This window comes from Corythoichthys intestinalis, chromosome 13 (genome assembly GCF_030265065.1).
Source record: "Corythoichthys intestinalis isolate RoL2023-P3 chromosome 13, ASM3026506v1, whole genome shotgun sequence".
Classification (NCBI taxonomy): Eukaryota; Metazoa; Chordata; class Actinopteri; order Syngnathiformes; family Syngnathidae; genus Corythoichthys; species Corythoichthys intestinalis.
Window position 1 is genome coordinate 50,447,271 of NC_080407.1, and position 23,751 is coordinate 50,471,021.

The 23,751-nt window shown below is 41.1% G+C and overlaps 1 protein-coding gene across 5 annotated transcripts in view; it reads right to left on the reverse strand.

Moving 5' to 3' along the window:
- Positions 1 to 23,751, reverse strand: part of LOC130928636 (neurexin-2-like) — a 774,303-nt gene that overhangs the window by 195,721 nt on the left and 554,831 nt on the right. Inside the window, exon 1 of one of the 5 annotated variants that reach the window (XM_057855360.1) lies at positions 868 to 8,771. The exons of 3 other annotated variants lie outside the window; for them this stretch is intronic. In XM_057855360.1, the coding sequence (XP_057711343.1) occupies positions 868 to 1,204 (337 nt within the window). In that variant the 5' untranslated portion in view covers positions 1,205 to 8,771. Of the gene's footprint in view, positions 1 to 867; positions 8,772 to 23,751 lie in introns of those variants that run through there. One more of the 5 variants, XM_057855359.1, reaches the window with a different exon arrangement.

The following is a 23,751-nucleotide window of genomic DNA, read 5'->3' on the forward strand; positions in this document are numbered from 1 at the left end:
TAATTATGTGCATTGAAATAGCTAATATTGAGCGGAGTAATCCAATTATACAAGGCAGTCAAATAAGACTGCTGACAGGTGATTCTTCCGCTTTAACATCCATTTATATGCTATTCATGGGTCATGTAGGACTCTCATTTTATGTGGATTATGAGAAACATAAATCTGATGCGGCGGTTGGAAATGGCAGAGGTCGTGCAGCGATGGCTCTGGAAGATGACCCCTGCCGATTGACCTCATTGATGCTTCTAGCAACACACGACAAAATTGACTGGACATGAAGTGAGGAAGTAACAACTAGAGGCTGACATATTTTCGTGATTCCCATGAGAAACCATCTGTACCAGGTGACTTTCCAGGTAATACCATGAACAATAATTCCCCGATTGACATTCTTTTAATGCATTTTTATTACATTCCTTAATGATGAAACTCCCATGAGAAACCATCTGTACCAGGTGACTTTCCAGGTAATACCATGTACAATAATTCCCCTATTGACATTCTTTTAATGCAGTTTTACTACATTCTTTAATGATGAAACTGACCACAGTCATTATACTTTGACTATATATGGCTGCTGAACTGTTCGGTTCACCAAACAAAATGAGAAACCAATCTGAAGCTGGGCCAGTGAGGTCAGCCTCCCTTCAGCCTTTGCAGAAAAAAAGCAGATCAATAGATGGATGAAGCAATTGCCTGGTCTTATGTACTCAATTCAGAACTCATTGCCACCATACATCAACCCCTTTGAAGGCAATTGACTCCCTCTGACCCGCTAAATCCACAATGTCCACATGGGCTTTGCAGTCTCACTGAAAGTTATTGCTCAAGTTGTGGGCAAAAAAACTAAAGGGACGGTCTTACCGTGGCCCCCACGAGTCAGAAAGGGCATCCGGTTGATGGCAATGGGCACAGTGCCGTGCTTGTTGTGGAAGTGGTGGACGTGGTGGGTAGTGCTGAGGGAGGAGGAGACTCTGGCCGCCACGGCCGGGCACGGGAACACCAGCAGGGCGAGCGAGAGCACCAGCCTGAGCAGGAAGGCCGGACTGGCCCAGGCTGCGGGCTGCGAAGCCGCCCCGGGCCTGGGCACGACCGAGATCCCGCCGTCCACCTCCACTTCCATCTCCCGTTCCATGGGGGTGGGGCCCGAGAGGAAGAGGATGCCCCTCCCTTGTAAACGACACATACAAGGACTGAACATCTCAAAGGAATCCAGGAGTCGACATCTCCTGCTTTTCAGCCCAAGCAAGGAGTGGAAAATAAAACAAAATACTGAAATTGACAAGATCCTTGTTTAAAAAACCCTTGAAAGGAAAAAACATTTCCTGACTCTCCAAATCCCCAGACAGTCTTGTATGGATATCCAAACGTTGTATCCAACAAATGTCCTTTCTAAATTAAATGAAATCCGACATTTTTCTCATCCATTTTTTATTATCTATCCACAATCAAGTTAATTGAAACGCTGTTTCCTCACGGGATTTTCTGGATCTCCTTCCCAGAAGTCAATCCTACATAATGAGGAGAAACACTCCTTTCATCCCTTCGGAACTTTTGTCTGCAGCTGAATGAATCTAACGCTGAATGACGACACAAGACGGCAAAGTGGAAGGATGTCGAAAATACAGAGAATCCAGATGCCGGTTTTAGAATCCCAGAAGAAGCTCAAGGGTTTGAGGATCAGAGCGCCAATTGAAAAAAACAAAAAGGTTTGATACGTCCGAGTGTTGTCCCTTTCAATCAAATCAATCAATACTGATAACGGAGGCACCAAGAAAAGAACGCCATTCAAACATCGTCACCAGATAAGTCGCAACAATCCCGAGGCGCTGTTCTTCGACTTGCTGAGAGAATAATTCCAGTGCCGTTTTTTTGCTTTCCCGCTGCTCCAGCTCCCCAGACAAGTCGAGGCTGGTGTTTGTCTCACCGGAGCTCCCAGTTAGACTGCCGCAACTGCTGCATTTGCTGTGAAATTCATGCTAATCGAATCAAAAGCTGCAGCGGTGAGAGCTTCCTTTTCCTTTCCCTGTCTGCGCACTTCGCCGTCTCCTATTTTTTTCTCCAGCTCCTCCGGTCAGATCTTCCCCCCCTCGACGGCTGAATTGCAGGAGGCTCCTCCGCACAGAGCGGGGCAGGAAAGAGAGCGAAAGGTAGAAGGAGGGGGGTGGAATTGCAAGGTGAACACACTCCCAGCTTTTGAAAAAACAGGCGATGGCTGTCAGGCGGCGCGCTGCGTGCTTACGCGAGTGCGTGTGTGTCTACAGTGGTGTGAGAACGAGAAGGAGAGAGGGAGAAGAGAGAGAGGCTTGGGATGGAGTGAAACAAATTGCAACGAAATAGGAAGATGGGAGGCACCCTTTCATTTACGCACACACACATAAGGCGAAACATTAGGTACGGCAACAAATTGTATCCAATCGGAATCATGAATTCAAAGTTGAGGCCATTATTGTATAATATCGTATGTAGCTAAAAGTAACTAAGAAAATGCATACTTTATATAGAGGAACAAATCATGATATTCATCTTCAAATTTGTTATTCATGTGCGAATACATTTAGGACTACTTGTACACACCAATTGAAGACGCTAATTAAGATTCGGAAAAGTTGGTGTTGAACCAACACGAGCTAACTTTTCATTTTTTGCTGATTTTAGCGACACAGATGGACAAAACTGGAAAAAAATTTTCATATTGCCAGAAGATGCGCAACAATCCACCTGCAGCTCCACTTCATCCTTGGGATTTTCCTCAAGACCCTTTGGCAACGCATTCATATTGACTTTGCAGGCCCTTTCAAAAATCGAATGTTGCTAGTTGCTATCGATGCCCATAGTAAGTGGCTAGAGGCAGCTATCATGAAATCAACCGCATCGGAAAAGACAATCGAGAAGTTAGGAGAGATGTTTAGCCTTTTGGAGCCCCTGCGCAACTCGTGTCATATAACCCTTGGCACCGCGTTCATACTGACTTTGCGGGCCCTTTCGAAAATCGAATGTTGCTGGTTGCTATCGATGCCCATAGTAAATGGCCAGAGGTAGCTATCATGAAATCAACCACATTGGAAAAGACAATCGAGAAGTTAGGAGAGATGTTTAGCCGTTTTGGAGCCCCTGCACAACTCGTGTCAGATAATGGGCCCCAATTTGTGTCAAAAGAAAGGGTTGAATTCCTTCAAGCCAATGGGGTTCAAAACATCAAGTCGGCTCCCTATCACCCGGTAACCAACGGCTTGTCAGAGAGGTTTGTTCAGACCCTCAAACATGCTCTCAAAGCATTACAAGGGCAAAGTACGCTGCATCAGAGACTACACGAATTTCTCCTTAAATACTGAACATCTATGCATGCAACTATCAAGGTATCTCCAGCAAGCCTAATGTTTTCTCGAGAGCTACGTACTGGCCTGGACCTGCTGAAACCACAAACCCTGAAAGACGTTGCTTAAATGGATCAACAGAAACAAGTCAAGTACAGAGATCTGCATTCCAAGAACAGAGTTATTGGACCTGGTGACTCTGTTATGACCCGGAGTTATCAGAGTAAGGAAAAGTGGTCCTCTGCCACCATCATTGCTCAAACTTGGCCTGTGCCCCACACAGTTCAGACAGTTGAGGGTGTTTGGCATCGGCATGTAGATCAATCGTTGGGAACACCAGCACTACTCCAGAATTGTGTAGTGATTGGGATTATTGCAGTGTAATTTTTCCCGAAAAGTCTGTCTTACCGGATGTGTCAAAACCAAACAATTCTGCTGTAATTGTGTCTAATTCAAACCATGCAGAAATGGAATCTGAACCGGTATTGGAACCAGTTTCCACAAGTGGACTGTAGAACATTGTTATCCTGCACGTGACAGGTGACTGCCTGCTATATTGGATTTATAAGTAATAAGTAAGAAGGGAAAAGTAGGAGATTCTTTTGTGTTTATTTCTGGGACATGTTGTGTAAGGGGGGAGGAGATGTAACATATTTATGTCACACTGCTGTTGCCATAGTGTGCACTTCCTGTAGGTGTGTTATTACAGTATAAAAAGGAATCTTTGTGATGCTGAATAAAGAAGTGTTGTTCCATTCAAGTCTTGGCCTGACATGTACTTAGATTAAGGAAGTACATAACCTAGACTTAATCTTCGAGTTAATGGAGGTTAAATTAGCCGAGGGAGTCGATTTCAACAAATTCTGTGCAGTTAGTTAGCTATTCATTTGTTTCAGGGCTCTGGAGTGGCTAAGCTAGCAGGAGTCAATGAGGCCGTCCTAGCATGCCAATAGAAACCAACATAAGCACAACGAAAATCTCCGATGACCCATGCAATCAATAGTGTTGGCTATGTTTTCAGGATACTTATCACTGCATGTCAATATTTGTAGTATGAACAGCAACATTTGTAATCCAGTGCCTCGACAGGCTGCAGAGTGGAGTGATAATTTTTCCACCCACCGGTGTGCTTATGTCATAGCCAGCAGCAAGTATCCAAAGTTTGTATTTTTCCTCGTTCTTTATAGGGAATTTGTGGAAACTCTCATTCGCCCATTTCTTCTGTCTGTTTCTACAGCCTCTAAATGCACATTTTTCACTACGTTGTCGTTCCTCAGTCAAGACTCTGTAGACTGATGCTGCATTCGAGGAAGGTGGGAAATCTAGTTTCTCTATTGTGGGTGCATTACGCATCTAAAAAAAATTGTCCCACAGAAATAAATAAATTACGGCAGTTTGATGTAACATTGTTTTGGCTGCATGGGTATTTTGAACAAAGATCTGCATTTTGAATTTATTTGACTATGTTAAGTCTGTTAATATTTTTTTATTGGCATGCTAGGAAGGAACCATTGACCCGCGCTAGCTTAGCCACCCAGTGTTAGGGCCTCCTTCCTGAGCCCTGCCTCAGGTGAGGGGATTTTGCCTGATTACAGGTCTGATGTCAGATGGGTGGAGCGGCCACAGCTGTGGGCAATTACCATCAGCCTGCTTTAAAAGCCCAGCGGACGCACCGCCACATCGCCCGATCAACTCGTCTGTTTCCCACGTCAGTTGTATCTCGCATTCCTATATGATATCCTTGCTCACTGGCTTATGACTTCCTTGCTCTCGTCCCAGGTCCTGTTTTCTGCGCGCCCCTCGTCGGATTCCACGCCTGCCTTCCTTCCGAGCCTCCTCGTCTTACGCCAGCTCATCTACCACGAGCCAAGTCATCCACTCCAGCCACATTCTCATGATCGCCAATAAACGCTTACTCCTCTCACCCCCTGTGTGTCTGCTCTGGGATCCCCTCTTGCTCACGCAACCCTAACACCCAGGAGCTCTAAAATTGATAAATAACTAACAAACTACGGAATTTGTTGAAAACAACTCCACTGACACATTTAACCACGGTTAGTCGAAGATTAAGCCAAATGTAAAAAATTCTGAACTTCCGAAGACTGCATTTCCCATGAGAACCAGCGCACAGTGTCGTAAAATCCTGATCTCCCTGTCGCCTGCAAATGGATTAAATGACATTTCTGTTGCCAGCAGCTGTGGTAAGGATGAATAGTAATGAAGGAATGAATCCAGTTGTGGCTAAACATTAGCATATGACGATGTTGACAAGAACGTTTGATTTTGTACCAAATAACTCGTCAGCGCTGACGAGTTCGGTTGGGGTCACACCAACGAGTGAAAGCAAGGCCAATGTATATTCTTGAGTGCCCTTTTATCCTAGTAACCTCCCTTTTTTTCAGTCTCCCCAGACAAAACTTTTTTGTCTCTTTTGTTGCTCTGCCATCTTTCCAGAATGTGGAAAAGAGACGTATGCCATAAAGCAGTCGGCAAAATTGCAGCTTTTTTGTTTCTGCCACACTCCTCCAAGTCAAATATTGAAAGCGATACAGAACCCTTCAAGATATAAAACAGGTGTCATTCAACTAGTTGTTGGCCGACATATCATCAGAAATGTAATGAAAATATTTTATAAAGGTTGAAAAGTTAACTAGCGTTGCTTTAATCTGCTGAACTGTTGGAAAGAAGGTTGGTACCTTGGAGAGCGCCGCACACTGGAGTGGGTGACGCTCTCCAAGGTATCGATAACAAGTTGAGAGCGGAGGGTTTTTTTTAGCAACAAATAAGCTACAAATGAGGTTCAAAGCACTTCGCGAGACTTCCAGAATATTCTCTAATTGTTTTGTAAAGGGGATAGGTCATATTAACAGAAGAAAATGTAGATTTAATCATTTGTTTTGATTGGCTTCACAAAAACCTGGTATTTGAAGTAATATTATGTATGAAAAATTGTAAAACTTGTTAATAAGTGTATATTAGTAGTAGTACCTACTGTTACTGGTACCTACTGTTTTTAGAACAGTAAAAATAAAGCAAAAATGTGTTTTCCCTCAAGAATATAAAACAATGCTTAGTTTCTATCATGAGATTTCGGGCCGGAACGATGTTCGGCATATTTTTTGTTAATGTGTGTTACTTATATCTTTATTATTTGAAAAAATAAAAAAAAAGTCTATGTTTATATTATCTTCAATTTTAAAGTACATCCTATGTTCTTGAATAGTTCAAATTGAGGTTTTGCGTTTCGATTTGAGGAAATGAAGGAATGGCGTATTAGATGGAATTTTGTAAATCAGTGAAAAAGTTTTAATGGAATTTATAATGGAAACCAGTTTCTCATTTATGCCTTGTTCCAGGTAATTGCAGTAGTCTAATGCGTGTGTGAAACCATTCATTCATTCATTTATTTATTTTCCGAGCCGCTTATCCTCGCGAGGGCGCTGAGCCAATCCCAGCTAACTATGGGCAGTAAGTGGCTACTACTGTAACTGACCAGATCTTGTGACCAAATCTGATACTCCAAAAATGGCCGTACGGGGTCCAACACTGATACAGAATATCGGATCGGGACATCCCTAGTAGTTAGAACTCATTAGCTGCCATTGATGACGTTACGCTAGAAAAAATGCATTGCACCATTACCATACAAATTGAAGCAAATCCAAGCAATTTTATAACTATTAATTGGGTAAAACAGGAAAAAAAGGCGCTAATTACTAGAGGCACAAACATCCAAATTCCGATTATTGAATTATACCAGGTAAAGCGGAAATAAAACACAGTCAGCGCGGTCTTCAGGACGCAATGAGGAACGGACCGAGGGTAAATATCATGTTCAACTCATGCCGCTAGATAAAAAAAAAAAAAAAAAAAAGACAATACCTGACTGCGGCCGTCAGCTGCTACAAACAGCGCACAGTTGGTAGTTGCTACAAACATACGGCAACATACGGCTATGGTAGATATCACATATATCTAGAACTAGATGTGAAATGACAGACGGCGGCTGCGTTAGATCATATACCATAAACTAGATGCGAAATGACAGACTTTCCCGCGCTAGTAAATAGACGCCATCTTAAAGCAGTAGTTTTCTCTAGAAGGCTCTGTTGTGGCGAACCTAAATACTTTTTATCTAAAAAAAAAACTAAATCGGCAAAATCTTGACTTGAATCTATCTTTAAATGATGAAACAGTTTTAAAACTTTCACATGTCGAAAGTAGACAGAAGGGAAATTATGGAATAACGGGAGCAATTTTAACAACTTTAACAGTTGATTCACAACATTAAATTAATTGAATGTAGTTTAAAGCTGCCGATACAAAATGGGGACTTGAGTATTTTATTTACTGTTTTTAACAGTTAACTTGAAACTGAAATAGTAGTTTGGTTTAGCCTGAGAGGATTTTTGAACAATTTTGGAACTAGTGTACAAAAAATTTTTAAAAAAAAGGGGGTTTGTGGTGCATCAATAATTGATTTGTAATCGAATCGGAGCCTCTGAATCGTAATCGAATCGTTAGGTGCCCAAAGATTCCCACCTCTACTAATTACCCAGGCGCCCCCTACAGGAATACATGAAAAAACGGAAGATTAAGAGTGGGTAAAGGGAATAGTAGTGGTGGAAAAGATGCAGTCGAGCAGAGCAGAGATGGAGTGAGATTGCGTATCAGATGAATCATGGCTGATAGAGATCTAAGCGGAGACTCGGAGAGGAAGAGCAACGGAGAGAAAAATTGCCCCCAAACAGAAAAAAAGCCAGCATACCTCATCTACAATGATGGAAGGAAGGAAGTCTAGAATACAAATTTTCCAGCACGCCCTCACTGAAAGACAGCAGCTGAAACATCCCAGGGGAGACCCCGGTTGCTTGCTGCTGTCAGGGGGAGCGCGAAGTGACACCCAAGGGTGATGGTGCCGCATCGCTATTTTGCACTGACACTGAACTGCTGAACTCCGACAAGGGATTATACTATCTTCAGCAAATACACACTCCGATGAAAAATTCCACTTTAAAAAGGATGCACCATTTTACCGTGAAAGTCAAAGTGTACCAACAAAAAAAAAACAATGGCTTCAAGCGATGCAATACAGTTTAATGACCAACCCTGGTGGACTTTTAAACAGCCCTCAAGTTAACATATCAATTTCCCGCTGATACTTGGCCTCACAGAACAGCACGGGAATCATGTTTTTATAAGTTTCTTACCACTTTTACATTCATGCTGATGGCTAATCGACAATAATCGACAATAAACCTGGATCTAAAAAGTGTTTCGTAAAATGTGAGAGACAGCGAGAACCAAGAGTGGTATTTGCCATGTGGCAAAAATGTTTTGCTATGTGGCATTTTTATTTGTCATGTGGCAAAATGTTTGTGCCATGTGGCATTTGTTTTTTGCTATTTGGCATTTTTTTTGCCATGTGGCAAAATGTTTTTGCCATGTAGCATATTTTTTTTGCCGTGTCGCAAAAAATTTTGCCATGTGGCGTTTTTTTTTTTTGCCATGTGGCATTTTTTTGCCATGTGGCAAAATGTTTTTACCATTTGGCATTTTTTTTTTGCCATGTGGCAAAATGGCAAAAAAAAAAAGTCACATGGCAAAAAAATGTTGCCACATGGCAAAAAAAAGGCCACATGGCAAAATCCATTTAGCCACATGGCAAAAAAATGCCACATGGCAAAAATAAAAAATGCCACATGGCAAAAAAAAAAAAAATTGCCACATGGCAAAAAAATTTTGCCATATGGCAAAAAAAATGCCACATGGCAAAAAAATTTTGCCACATGGCAAAAAAAATGCCATGTGGCAAAATGTTTTTGCCATGTGGAATTTTTTTTTTTTTGCCATGTGGCATTTTTTTTTTTTTTTTTGCCATGTGGCATTTTTTTTTTGCCACGTGGCAAAAAAAACCACAAAAACTCATATGGCAAAAAAAATGTTGCCACATGGCAAAAAAAAAAATGCCACATGGCAAAAACAAAAAAAAAAGCCACATGGCAAAAAAAAAAAAAAAAAAATGCCACATAGGAAAAACATTTTGCGATATGGCAAAAACATTTTGCCACATGGCAAAAACATTTTGCCACACGGCAAAAACCACTTTTGGTTTTCGGCCCTGCTGTAAATTTTCATAAAATAGCTGTTGTATTTTTTGGGTATGAAAAGAGCCTCTCATTATTCTACAAATAAATGCAGGTAAAATGTGCTTTTGTTCTATTATGAGGCTGCTGCTAATATTATAGATGTTTGGTTCAAGGGACCGAGTGGACTGGGACCTCATTAATGCAGCGTTAAGCACCGGCTGCTGAAGAGAAAAACAAAAAGCGGTAGACAAAACAACACACACCAAATACCCACAAGTGCAGTGTTTCACTAGCATGATGCAACTCCACATATTCCCTTAGGAAGCCTTCAATGTCCACAAGGAGAAAATACGTCAATCCCAATGAAATTTCAACAGGTGCTTATGCTTACCACAAAGACCACAATTGCCGTCTGTTGTTGCCGAACGACAAAGGCGGGTTTGGGGTCTTTCCACCGAGGTCAGAAAACTAGGACAAGCTGAAATGTCTTTTAGCGGAACACAAAAAAAGTCATTAATTTTTAACTCCTGTATCCTTTTTGTGTCTTTCTCTTGCTCTCTGCATCGTAAGTATTTTGAGGGCTTTGGAAGAAATGTAATGCATAAAATAAGATTGTTTATGTATTCTAATTTAGAAAGTTGGACCGGACAAATGAAGCACAAAAGCTACTTGAATAATTGAATAAGTTTTTGTGAAAAATGCTGAAGTTTAGGATTTGAAGTCTCATTATTCCAGTGGCGGATGCTGGTCTTTCAGTGAGGGGAAGCTCAAAGTATGTCTGCCTGTGAGTGCTTGGTGTCGGTGGAGGGGCTCAGTGCCACCTGATGCTCGGTAGGGAAAGAAACTAGAGTGCCAGAAGTAAAAATAAATTAATTGATTAAAAAAAAAAAACACACCACAAGTAGTAGCTCAATTTTCACTAGCCATTTTTAACAAAGCAAGTGTCGCTAGGGATGTTCAGATCACATATTTTTGCCTGATCCAATACCGAAACAAAAGTTCCAAACATGTAACTGTCCCACCGTACTGCCTTCATGACCCGTCGGTGTTATTTGTCCATATTCTGGCTTTTTTTTCTTAGTTTTTTTCTGTGTTTCGTCAAAGAAAAAGCATTGTAATAATTACTCTAGGAAGCTAATATTTCCCCAGGATAGTAAAAACATGTAAAGATCAAAATGGCACCATGCTGCAATTTCTAACTTATTGCAAACAGGTTGGGGAGATTCGCACTAAATTCTTGTAATAATGCCATGTTCTGGCTCATTGACTCCCATTATAAATCATAATTTTTGATATGCTGTAAACCTGATGTGTTATAATGCATTTTCCGTGATTAGTGATGCAGTCGCTTCTTTGGCGAGTCAAAAACATGGAAATAGAGAAATTTGCGTGTTTAGAGTCTTAACACCCAAAAGCCACTAGGGGGCGCCAAAGGCCAATACATGAATTTGCTTGCGAAGAAATTCTGTTGTTATGACTTATGAACTTATTTGGGCCTCGAACTATGTCATATGAAATATTCAAATTAGACTTTTATTTATATATACATACATATATATACACCATAGTTAAGTAATGTCAATAGGGGGCATTAAAAAAAAAAAACTATGTGTAGATCGGTCTGATTCCACTGAACATTTTGAGTGATTGAAAGGGAAAAAATATTCAGAAATGACTTCTGAATAATACACTTCAAAGGAAAAGCCATACTTTGGACAAAATCACAAGAATTTAGTCAAAATAAAAACGCACACGGGGGTAATGTGAATTATATTTAAACAGGATTAATGTAAAAAAATGCAGAAAATTCTTGTCTTTATCGAAAACAGCACTACGAATTGACACAGCCCACTTGTGCAAGTTTAACGGTGATTGACACATTTGCACCTTTGATCACAGAGCTATCAAGCTTCTCCGGCAAGATCAAAGCCACAAACCTGTCAATCATCGTTAACTTTAAGCACCAAACGCAAGCCGGACAGTTTGGTGAGAGGCTGTGGCGCTGTACGAGCATGAAGCAGAAAACAACCGATCCTTTCACCCAAATCCGATCATCTTAAAATGGCCCGATTTACGATCACGTGATCGGATTGGGACAAGTCTCCGGTTCAACTCCGGTTCAAGATTAACAGAATGAAAATTGAAAAATGCATCCCACGGATGTTAGTTTTTCTCAACTGCTTTGGTACTTTTTCAGATCAGAATTGAAATTCTATAAACTACTTGTTCAACCCTCACAACATGTCGCACAAGTAGCAAAAGAACATGGATTACCTGCAAAAGCCTTTTTTTTGTGTGCAAAATACTTAGTCTATCGCTCAAAATAAAATTTCTGTGTGAATGAACATGTCACGTCCCAAGAGTTAGCTTCTGCAGCTAAGGGTCGGACCACCAGCTCAACACCCTCGGCATGGTCCTCAAGGTTGCATGGGAGTTCGCCCAACCAGTCTACATGTGTTTTGTAGATTTGGAGAAGGCGTTCGACCGTGTGCCTCAGGGAGTCCTGTGGGGGAGGGGGGGGGGGGGACCCATGGTAAGGGCTGTTTGTTCCCTGTAGACCGGTATCAGAGTTTGGTCCGCATTGCTGGTAGTAAGTCGAATTGGTTCCCAGTGAGAGTTGGACTCTGCCAAGGCTGCCCTTTGTCCTCGACTCTGTTCAGAACTTTTATGGACAGAATTTCTAGGCACAGCCGAAGCGTTAAGGGGGCTGGTTTGGTGGCCTCAGCATTACATCTCTGCTTTTTGGAGATGATGTGGTGCCGTTGGCTTCATCAAGCTGTGACCTCCAACTCTCAATGGAACGGTTTGAAGCCAAGTGTGAAGAGGTTGGAATGAAGATAAGCACCTCCAAATCAGACACCATGGTCCTCAGTCAGAAAAGGGTGGCGTGCCCTCTCTTGGTCGGGGATGAAAGCCTACCACAAGTGAAGGAGTTCAAGTATTTTGGGGTCTTGTTCACGAGTGAAGGTAGGAGGGAGCGAGAGTTTGACAGGCGGATCGGTGCAGCGTCTGGAGAGATGCGGACTCTGCACCGGTCCGTAGTAGTGAACAAGGAGCTGATCCGAAAGGTGATGCTCTCGATTTACCAGTCAGCTACGTTCTTACCCTTACCTATGGTCAGGAGCTGTGGATCGTATTCAAAAGGACAAGATCTCTGATACAAAAGGCCGAAATAAGTTTACTCCACAGGGTGAGCGGGCTCTCGCTTATGTCATCCGGGAGGCACTCGGTGTTGAGCCGCGACTCCTCCGTGTTGAGAGGAGCCAGTTGAGGTGGCTTGGTCATCTGGTTCAGATGCCTCCCTGGAGCGGTGTTCCAGGCATGTCCCACCGACGGAAGGCCCGGGGGACGACCCAGGACACGCTGGAGAGACAGTCTCTCGGCTGGCCTGGGAACGCCTTGGGATCCTGCCGGAGGAGCTTGTTGAAGAAGTCTGAAATTCACTGCTAAAACTGCTGCCCCCGCAACTGATAATGTAGGAAACGGCAGAGAATTGTACAAAATCATTTGCATGGATCCACAAAAACATCTGCAACTTGCTCAAAGAAATGAGAAAACTGCTTTTTTGACATGCACAAGTGATACGATGTTGTGAGGATTGAACAAGTAGTTTTGAGAGTTTCAATTCTAATCTGAGATGCGTACTAAAGCAATTGAGAAAAACTAATACGACAGGATCACTTATTCGCTCATTTCTTAATCAATCAAAAGGGGGTTCAGCCGCAGATAGATCATCCAATCGTCTTGCGGAGAAGCAGAGCGTCTGGGCCAGACAAGCCCCGCCCACTTCCAATAGACCCCAGAGATGTCCGATGGGTGGGATAAACCCAGCCTTTAGCCAATAACTCATCTTGTTTCGCTGTACTACGCAAATGAAAAGCAAGTCGCATCGTAACCAGTGATATGCTAATTCCGAACAAAAGTTGACCCGTAAATTTAGTCAATGACATTTACACACAACAGTTTATATTTGATCACTTATTTTCTGACATTTTGAGGCACGCTGAGCTTTCCTTGCAGTCTTAGAGCAATCGCGACCGGTTTATTCAACAGGACTGTAGGGAGAACAAAGCATTGCTCACTCCCTGAGGCCATTTCCTGAAGATACCATTAACAATTTCACTCAATCTCACGTCCCTCCCTCATTGTCTTTTTGGTAATTATATCTGATACGTGTCAGCGTGCAGGTTAGAAATGCTAGAGTTTTAAAATAGGACAGGCAAGTAGGTAGCGGGAGGGGAATTAAGGAGGTGATTACGATGCCTCATCAGCTCTTTTGCTCAGTCACGCTTCAAGAAATGTGCTCAAGAAGCAGTGAAGTGCTTTGGCCAGGAGGAATGAATAGCACAAATTCCACTTTGCAACATCCTCATAGTCCAAAATAACGGAACGGACCAGTCTACCTCAACGTGCTTTCTTGGCCTCCAGCCACCCATCCATTTCTGCAACAGAGACGTTCCCTGTAGCGATGGACAGCGGTGGACAGATGTAGACAGCCCACTTCCATTAAATCCACATGGCCCCTAAATTTTAGACACCCAAGACCCCTGGAGCTGATTAGTGAGAATGAAAATGTCATCTCGGCATTTTTTTTGAGGCGCGCGAAAAGTCCGGGACATGAAACCATTTTCTTTGGCTTTCCATCGTGAAGGTAATAATAAGGATAAATGCTCAATGAAGGGTGAGGAAGGAGCGTGTCTGCTTAAGCCATCCCATAATAATACCGCTTCACGGTAATCTCCTTGCCACAGGGAGATATTTTGACACGGATCGCAAGATTTTAAATACAATTGCTACGGGAGCGAAGGTCTGAAAAATGGTGCCGGAGATTGGTGGAGACCGTTTTTACAGAAGGGATGACATCTTTGTAGAGACAAAACGTGCACTGTGGAAGTAAGTGCGTTGTTATGACGACAATCCATGGTGCTGTCCTTGCAAATAATTAGTGCAGCATGCACTTATAAGGTTATCAGGTAGAATTCTTTTCAATCAAGATGATCCATTCGCATATACGCGACACGATTTGCAGTAAAACCACACCGATATTTTAGATACTCGGGTCGAAAAATGTGACAAATTATAGTGTTGTCAATAGACCTGTGCAGATTACCGGTTTCAAGGTATACCATAGACTTTACCATCAGTTGACAAGACAGCTTCCACAAATATTGCACCACGCCTTCCCGTTGGGGGCGGACCCAGGCAGAGCGTTTGGCTTCATAAACTCTATAAACTCAAACATACGCTGCGTTCAAACGCCAGATTTAGGTGGAAAAAGGACAAATGTTTTACTGCATATAACAGGCAGGAGTGTCTCAAGAATGATTTGGTCAAGGATTCAAGATAATTTTTTGAAACGTTTTGAAAAAAATGCATGGATAAAAATCAGCTGTAGCTTTAACTTTAGCTCGAAATATTTACGTAAAATGAATGATAACTGCCTGATTTTTTTGCTTTTAACCAAGAATCTAGACCGTTCTATATTCATATCTAAAGAAAAAGTTTAGGAATTTCACCTCCTCCAGCCATCGTGTAGCACAGCTGCCTCACTGACACTGAGCAACAACCAGTGGAGGAGGACTGAGCCTTGCAGGTGCAATCGAGGGATTTCTCTGTTGCATTTACGGTACATAAAAAATAGCTAATACCTTCGGGAGGTATGACGGAAAATTTTTGCGGTTTTGTAACCGTGACGTTAGCATACCGCGGTATACCTTTGTCGCCAAAATCTACCAAAACTGAAAAGTTACATAGTGTTCCTTTAACCCCTTAACACCTGCAATTGTCAGAGAATCACAAAATTTGAAAAATAAGGTGTTAATGAAACCTCTTTTTCAAATTTGTAAAAAAGAAAAAAAAAATGTGTATGTGTAATAAGAGCTCTAATATGTACAACCCTTGCTAAATCCAGTTTTTTTTTTTTTTCTCATGGAACCTGCAGATTCATGATCTTTTTTGAGGAACGATATTTCAAAATTCTGAATTAGTCTCAAAATCATGAAATTCTAAGTGTATCAAATGTGATACATTTGGCAAGAAAGGGTTAAGTCCACAACCGCACTTATCGTTATCGGTTTGAAAACGGTATACGATTGATGTGATAGGGCGCGTTCGGGTGGGGGTCCCAGATTGGCGATGGGGCAGCGTAGGGTCGGTCGCCAACGGGCTTACACACACAAGGGATTCACACAATTACTGGGTTCTAGATCACAGAGCTGGTTTGTGTACACTCTACCCCTTTCATTCACTTAGCTTATAGACTCCCCCACCCCCGTCCGCCTCTTTCCCTGGTCAACAGGCCCCCCACATGGTGTCAACCGGAAATACATCTAGCTGACGATAGCACCAACATATTAGTAGTTAGTGTAGACGTTCAATGTATTTCTTGTTGTAGTTTTTGTCTCTTTTCTTTCTTCTCTTGTGTTTATTTTCTTCTGTTACCCCACAACCCCTTCCTGTTCGCTGCTTTGTCATATTAACAAGTTATGTTGAATGATCACAATGGAAGTTTGTCAGACTCTCAATGTGAAACATTGAAACTGTTCAGACCATCCAGGCACTTAGACTTTCGTTCTCCGTGTCAAACAGCTGAACAGGACAGGTTTAAAAATCTGTATACGACTTTTGATAACCACAGTGCGAAATATTAAACACAAACTAGATACATTTTGAAACTTTTCTTTGTTTCCCATTAAAAATGAATGGGCAAGTTTTTCACAAATTGCCGGGAAACCGTACATTTTATCAAAAAATTTTCCCCTGTCATTTTTATACCCCTCGCCATCCCGGAATTTTTTATGCCCATCTTGTGTGTTTTCGTCAAAAATTGACGGACAAGAAACATTTTTGAAACTTTTTTTCCCCTTAAAAATGAATGGACAGGTTTTTGGCAAATTTCTGGGGAAGCGTATATTTTTTCGAAATTCTGTATACAAATTTTATGCCCCTCACCATCCCGGAATTTTTGATACCTAAATTATGTAATTCGGTAAAATATTGTAGGACTAGATACATTTTGAAAATTGCTTTTTTTTTTCGGAAAATTGCCGTTTACGGGCAAACGGAAAAATTTTCGGGGCCGTTTGATTAAAAGCCTGTGTTAATAAATTTTATTCCCCTCACCGTCCTGGAATTTTTGATGCCCAAATTGTGTGATTTGGTGAAAAATTGTAGGACTAGATACATTTTGAAACTTTTTTTTTCTCATTAAAAATGAATGGGCAAGTTTTTGTCAAATTTCTGGGGAACCATAAATTTTTTCGAAATTCTGTATACAAATTTTATGCCCCTCACCGTCCTGGAATTTTTGATACCTAAATTATGTAATTTGGTAAAATATTGTAGGACTAGATACATTTAGAAAATTGCTTTTTTTTTTTTCGGAAAATTGCCGTTTACGGGCAAACGGAAAAATTTTCGGGGCCGTTTGATTAAAAGCCTGTGTTAATAAATTTTATTCCCCTCACCGTCCTGGGATTTTTGATGCCCAAATTGTGTGATTTGGTGAAAAATTGTAGGACTAGATACATTTTGAAACTTTTTTTTTCTCATTAAAAATGAATGGGCAAGTTTTTGTCAAATTTCTGGGGAACCGTAAATTTTTTCGAAATTCTGTATACAAATTTTATGCCCCTCACCGTCCTGGAATTTTTGATACCTAAATTATGTAATTTGGTAAAATATTGTAGGACTAGATACATTTTGAAAATTGCTTTTTTTTTCGGAAAATTGCCGTTTACGGGCAAACGGAAGATTTTTCAGGGCCGTTTGATTAAAAGCCTGTGTCGCGCAAAAATTCTGGACGCGTCCATACTTGAACGGTGCCGATCGGTCAAGCGATTCGGGCTGCGCAGAGCGCCGAAGGATTCCCATTTAAAAAAAAAAAACAATAACATATACCTGATCTTTCCAAAGGAAAGACCAGGTAATGATGACGAAAACATGGAACCATCCCAGGAGTCTACAAAAATGACCTAGCGATCCTCGACGAAATTGTACAAATTAATTTCACGTAATCGTTTCCGCTAAACGACTGTTTATTTTTAAATCAATACAAGCCGAAACTCTTCTCGCCTATGCTGTGATGTCACAAATACACAATTTTAATTCCTCAAAGCTACCACGACGCAAGCTTTTTAAGCCTCTTTACTGTATCGTTTTCGTACATCTACTTCTTATCTATAGGAGAAAACCCTTTCAAATAATTTGCCATGATTTCGGAAAATATTTTTCCACTCTTGTGGTGGAACGAATGGACCGTAACAAGGATTTTGAAGTAAACAGACACATAGACTGGTGTCCTCTCAATGTGTCAGCACTCATTACATGCTCCGCACACACAGGACACCCCTGCTGGTTCTACACAAGCCAGGCAATACAGTCAAGTCATCCCAAATGCACAGGGGTACTCTTCAGTACCCTGTAGTGTCTGACGACACGCTTGCACGTTCATTGTTCTGGACTCAACTGCTTTAGCCTCCTTTCTGAAGCCGTGTGACAGTTTTCATCGTTAAAAGAAATCCACGGTGCCCCTTGTGGATGTGGATTTTTTTCTATTTGCTTTGTGTGGAAACCTCTGCGCTATTTGACAGCTGGATGCAGTCAGTCGAGCGGGGACTTTACAAAAACCCAGTTGGTTTCTTCACAGCAGTTATTAAGGGTCACTATGAGGTTTTTTTCCCCCCCTTGTTAAAGGGTAACACGCCGCCTCGGAGGTTCTACACTTGCTGTTTCATATTCTAATATATCCAATGCAGCAATGAAAATATGTTGCACAGGGGAAATTAACTATTCAGCATATATCGCTATTAGCACAGCACTTTTCTCTGTGTAGTACACCAAGTTCATAAAGCAATATTGTGATGGACTGACAAGGAATTATTTGCCATTAAAAGCCTATATAAGTCTTGAATGCTTGAACATATTTCAAAAAATAGCTATAAGCATGGAGAACCATGACCAAACAGTCTCAAAAATTGGGGATTTGTTTTATTAAGCATTAATAAGCAGTTTTTTTTTTTTTTCACATTTGAATTGCTATTTGTGGATGGACACAATGCACAAGCTGCATGTAACCTTGTTGACCACCAATTTATCATGAAGAAAGTTATCAAAAAACATTTTGAAAAGTGCTTATTTTTCAAGAATGTTGAAGCCAAAATGTCCAATTCTGCAAAGATTGTTTAAAGTGGGTATGACACCAAAAAGTATGTTAGCCAAACGGCTGCAGGGTTTTGTAGCTGCACCAGGGAGAGGCGTGAGCCTTTTTGGGTTTCAAAAAGTTCCATTTCACCCCGAGATCGGCCAAAAAAAGGTGTACGATAACTTTGGGACCATTGGACTTACGAGGAAACGTGTAAACATCAAGTTTTTCTATTATGTTAAATACTGCGATCATGGCACTCGTTTTAATGCTCCTTGTCAACCGAGAATGTCAATCGGCCGACGACAGGCGGCTTTGTCGCACACACCCCCACCCGCCAGGAGAGCGCTATACTCAGCTTTTTGCCTTCGTGTGTGCCTGTTGTTCTGTCAAATTTTCCAACCCAGCAGAAATGGCAACTTTGTGTTAAAAATGGCCACGAATACAGCGATTACAAAGTAAACACTACAAATTTTCTTTAAATAAAGGAATATTTACCAACATTTGATCATGTAGAAAACTTCTCAGACACATCCTGCCTTGTTAGATGCACACAATCACTGCACGCCGCTCTCTCACTGTTTACGTCTTTGCTTTGTTTTTAAGCATTTATTTATGCCATATTCGTGTTGACTATGTGGCATCTACGCGCTCCTCCGACGTCGGTCGGTTTGTCCGACGGTCATCCTCCGGCTGCTTCCCCAGCAAACGAGCTCTCCTGCCGGCAGCAGGGGAACCACGAACCGTAACTTGCTCGCTGCAGGTTGGGTTGCCGATCGGGGAATACAATCGACAACCCCGCCGCCGTGTGACATAATCCAGTGTCGTTTTTTGTGATTTTTCGCTTCGAACAGCGAAAATAAGACTTTGAGACGTCGTTCAGTTCAGGTTTGCATGTCAGCTAGCTGTCACGCCACGACAAAAGCCGACTAACTCCTTTGGCATAAAATATAATTCGGGAGATGCCAAGAAGTCAACATTTTTGACCATTATGGAGGAATTTTGCCAAACCCTACTGAAAAATGCATTTTTAATATTTCATTTTCCATTTAGCACAAGACTTATTTGTCATCACCAGTGTTGTTAATAACGGCGTTACAATATAATGGCGTTACTAGCCGCGTTATTTTTTTTTAGTAGTGAGTAATCTAATTAATTACTTTTCTCATCTTGGCAACGCCGTTACCGTTACTGAGGCGTGAAAGGCGTGCGTTACTATGCGTTACTAAATTGGTTGAATAAAAAAAGTCTGAGAGAGACTGACTCATGGAGACGAGAGAGCAGAGCAGGAGTGGGGAAGATGCCGTTGAAAACGCGATGCTAGGTTGCTCCAATAATACCTGACTGTAGCCTACAAACTACGCCCACATGATATGGTAGATATCACATATTATAGAACTAGATGCAAATGATAGACACGGCTGCATTGGCAACATGTTTTAAGGACTACATGCGTTAGTAAACAGCTACCATCTTAAAGCAGTAGACCTTTCAGGAAGGCTCGGTTGTAGAGATCCTTCCTAGCGAACCTACTTTTTTTTTTTTTTTTTTTTTAATCTAAAATGGTCCTAAATCGGCAAAATCTTGACTTAAATCTTTAAATGATGAAACAGTTTTAAAACTTACACATGTTGAAAGTAGACAGAAGGGAACTAATGCAATAGCGGTAGCAATTAATAACAACTTTAACGGTTGATTCACAACTTTAAATGACTTCCACACATAGCAAAGGTTACTATCTAGTTATCGCAATACCCTTGTGTCTAGTTAAGTGGAGGGTAAAGAATTGGGCTAGGGCCAATTGTCCCAAAAACCCTTTAAACTTCACATTGTGTGACCTTTTTTTTTTTTTTTTTTGAGAAAAAAAAAATGAAAATTATCACTAGTTACTTTGTCAAGTAACTAATTACTCTTAATTTCAGGTAACTGAGTTACTAACGCAATTACCTTTTGGGAGAAGTAATTTGTAACTGTAATTAATTACTTTTTTAAAGTAAAATTAACAACACTGGTCATGACCATACCATTTGTTTAGCAATTTGGGAAAAATACTTGGATAAAAAGAATATCCTATAAAACTACAGTAGATAGATTGAAAAAAATGACATTTTGCTGCTCTGTTCGTCGCATTTTCTTCCTTCTGAATAGTTCCCCCTCAATGCGCAAAATTCTAAATCAAGATTAACTCATGACCTCATCCTCCATTTGGGGACGCTAGAGCGCTATAAAGGCAGGCAGGGCTAAACGGCAGATTAAAAGACTAATTTCTCTTTTCAATAAGTTATGAAATTAATATAAACTGCAATTTTTCTTACCCTGCCTATTTTTTTTAATTTTTTTTTTTACCCTGCGTCTTAAAAGAATTAGAATCGTGAATCGTTCGGAACCCGAATCGGAACGTGGAACTGGAATCATTCCATTTCAAATGATTCCCAACACTATTATTGACCCAAGTAACAGTGCAAATTTACATATATATTTTTAATAGCAGCAACAGACGTCCAATTTGTTTAAACTGGGAGGAGTGGCCATGAGTCCTCATCTTTGAGACGTCCAATCCATTTTGACTGGGAGAGGCGTTCAATTTGCCCATCCGACTCGAAGTGAATTGGACGTCCATCGCCGTCAATGGCAGCCAGTGAGTTAAACAACTCTTGCTTTAATTTCAAACATTGCCTCAGATTTGTCATCCTCACTTTTGTATTCCTGTCATGGTTATTTTTCTTGGAGCGAGGATGAATTCCTACACCCGAGCTAATCTCCAAATATGGATCTCACCTTAAAAATGCTCACGCAGCCCTCTTAGTGCGTCTTAAATTATTGAATTCTTACATGTGATGTGCTTGCTTGTCCAGCATCCCTCATCAATAAATTATGCCGTGTCATGCACGGCACATGTAAGAGGATATGATGGACGGAAACAGAGTGGTGTTGTCGTTGTGAAATGGTGGTAGGTGTGGATGAGAAATTATACAGTCATTTCATGTCTTTTAGCAGTGAATTAATTAGGTAGCGGCGATAAATGGCAAAACCTCAGACACACAAATGTACTGTCTACCTCTCTTTCACATGCAACGTCACACTTAAGTCCTGATCGGCAGGAGACGTCGACTGAAGAAGGCCTCCCACTGCGGCTGTTGATAGCCTGACATGTTAACCCTTCGACCGGAGCAGATTCAGAGCACATCCAGATTGAAACTAAATGTCTTTTCTCTAGTGTGAACAGTCAGAGAAGCACAAAAATCTGAAATGGGAGGTCGTTTCATATCAGATATGGACAAAATGCATCGGTCTTAAAAGCCCAGACTTCTGAACAGTTGGTAAAAATAATGAGAACAGTCAGCCTAAAAATCAGTTTTGAGAAGGAAAGACATTTGCTTGCTCTCTTACAGACAAATCAATTTCCATCAGGAAGGCTGGCATTTAATCATCATGTTTCCCTACTATTGACAGGGATAGACGTCCAGTCCAATTTGACTGAGGGGCTCCCAGTCAAAATGGATTAAACGTCTATGGCTGTCAATGGCAGCTAATGAGTTGATACATGGCTCTTCTCACTATAACACGACCACAGCACGTCCCAGAAGAGGTTTTGATTGGCTAACATACGGCAAGATGTTAGGGTAAGCCAATCAGAGTAAAGATGCACCGATACTGATACTAGTATTGGCAGATGGGGCCAATCCGGCCCGAAATGGTGGTATCGGTATCGGCAAGTGTCAACTAACAGGGTGCCGATACCATTTATCAGTCTAGTATAACATTTGACCGCAACATTTTTTTCCTCCTGACGCTCACTACGCTCTGTTGCGTGATGACACGTGATCAGAGCGGGCCAGTAGTCGCTCTTAACCAATGCCGAGGCAGCTTTTTCATATGTAGGAAAAACAAAATAGGAGAAGAAATGTCGGCGGTCTGGGAATATTTCAGCATAGAAACTCTGTTAAGTATAATGGCTGCATGCAAGATTTGCGGCCTGAAAGTTTCGAGATGTGGAGTTAAATCGGCCAGTTTCAATACCTCGAACCTGATAAAACATTTAAAGAGGAAACGTGAACGAACACAAAGAGTTTGAGGCTGCAACTGCAGCAACTGCTACCAAGAGACAGTGGTCTGGATCGGAGCAACAAACCCTGGTAAGTTTACCTCATCTACTTTTATTGTCCTTTACTGAAATAAATGCCGCAGTATTTTGATAGATAGATAGAACGCGACAATGCGTGAGTGGGTAGTGCAGCGCATGCGTTAATTGCGTTAAATACTTTAATGTTATTACCGCCGTTTACGCGATAAATTTGACAGCCCTTTTTTAAGCCAAAACTAAAGACTCTGGATGAGTGTAAGACATTTTGTCTGAACCGTTAAATACAATTAGAAAACGATTTAATTAAAAAATATATATACTGTATATATATATTTTTTAAAAAAGGCATGTCCGATATTTTTTTGCCGATTCTGATACTTTGAACATGACGTGATCGGACCCGTTCGATCAGGACATCTTTAGTTAATACCAAATTTTTGTGGGAGAAATTGAGCATTCTCTGACTGAATTGCAGGTGTGCCAATACTTTTGGCCAGCACTGTATAGCCTACTGTGACCAAAAATAATCACTTGCTCAATAAAAAGGGTTCAAGGCCTTATTCGTCAACTTTTGAATAGCTGACATTTTTCATTGAATTTGTTTTTCCGTCACCTCATAGACTGTTACTGCATATCAAATAACTTGACTGAAATAAACAGAGGAGACTTATTTGGCCTTTTGTGCCTCATTTAGTTGCCTCGGCTGCCAAGATTCAAGTGAGTACATTTAAATAATTCAATTTGTGATGCCTACCTACAAACTCCCTGTGTTTTTTTTTTCTTTACTCCATCTGTCTCTACTCATTAAAAACAGCACATAACTTTGATTTGTTTATAGGAGAGTCATTGAACTTTGGATAGACCATTATACACCCAAACCGTCCAAATGCAGTAAATATATTATTCCCTCCCAGAGTTGGAAAGTAATGCATTATATTTACTGGATTTACTTGAGTAACTCGTAACTTGTACTTCTAAGAGTATTTTTACCATGACATACCTTTTTAGTTTCACCAATAAGAAGTCATAACAATAATCACAAGACTCCACTATGCCAATCAGACGTAAAAAATACAGTCACATGACCACACACAAGCTTGCAAGTCCTACGATTAC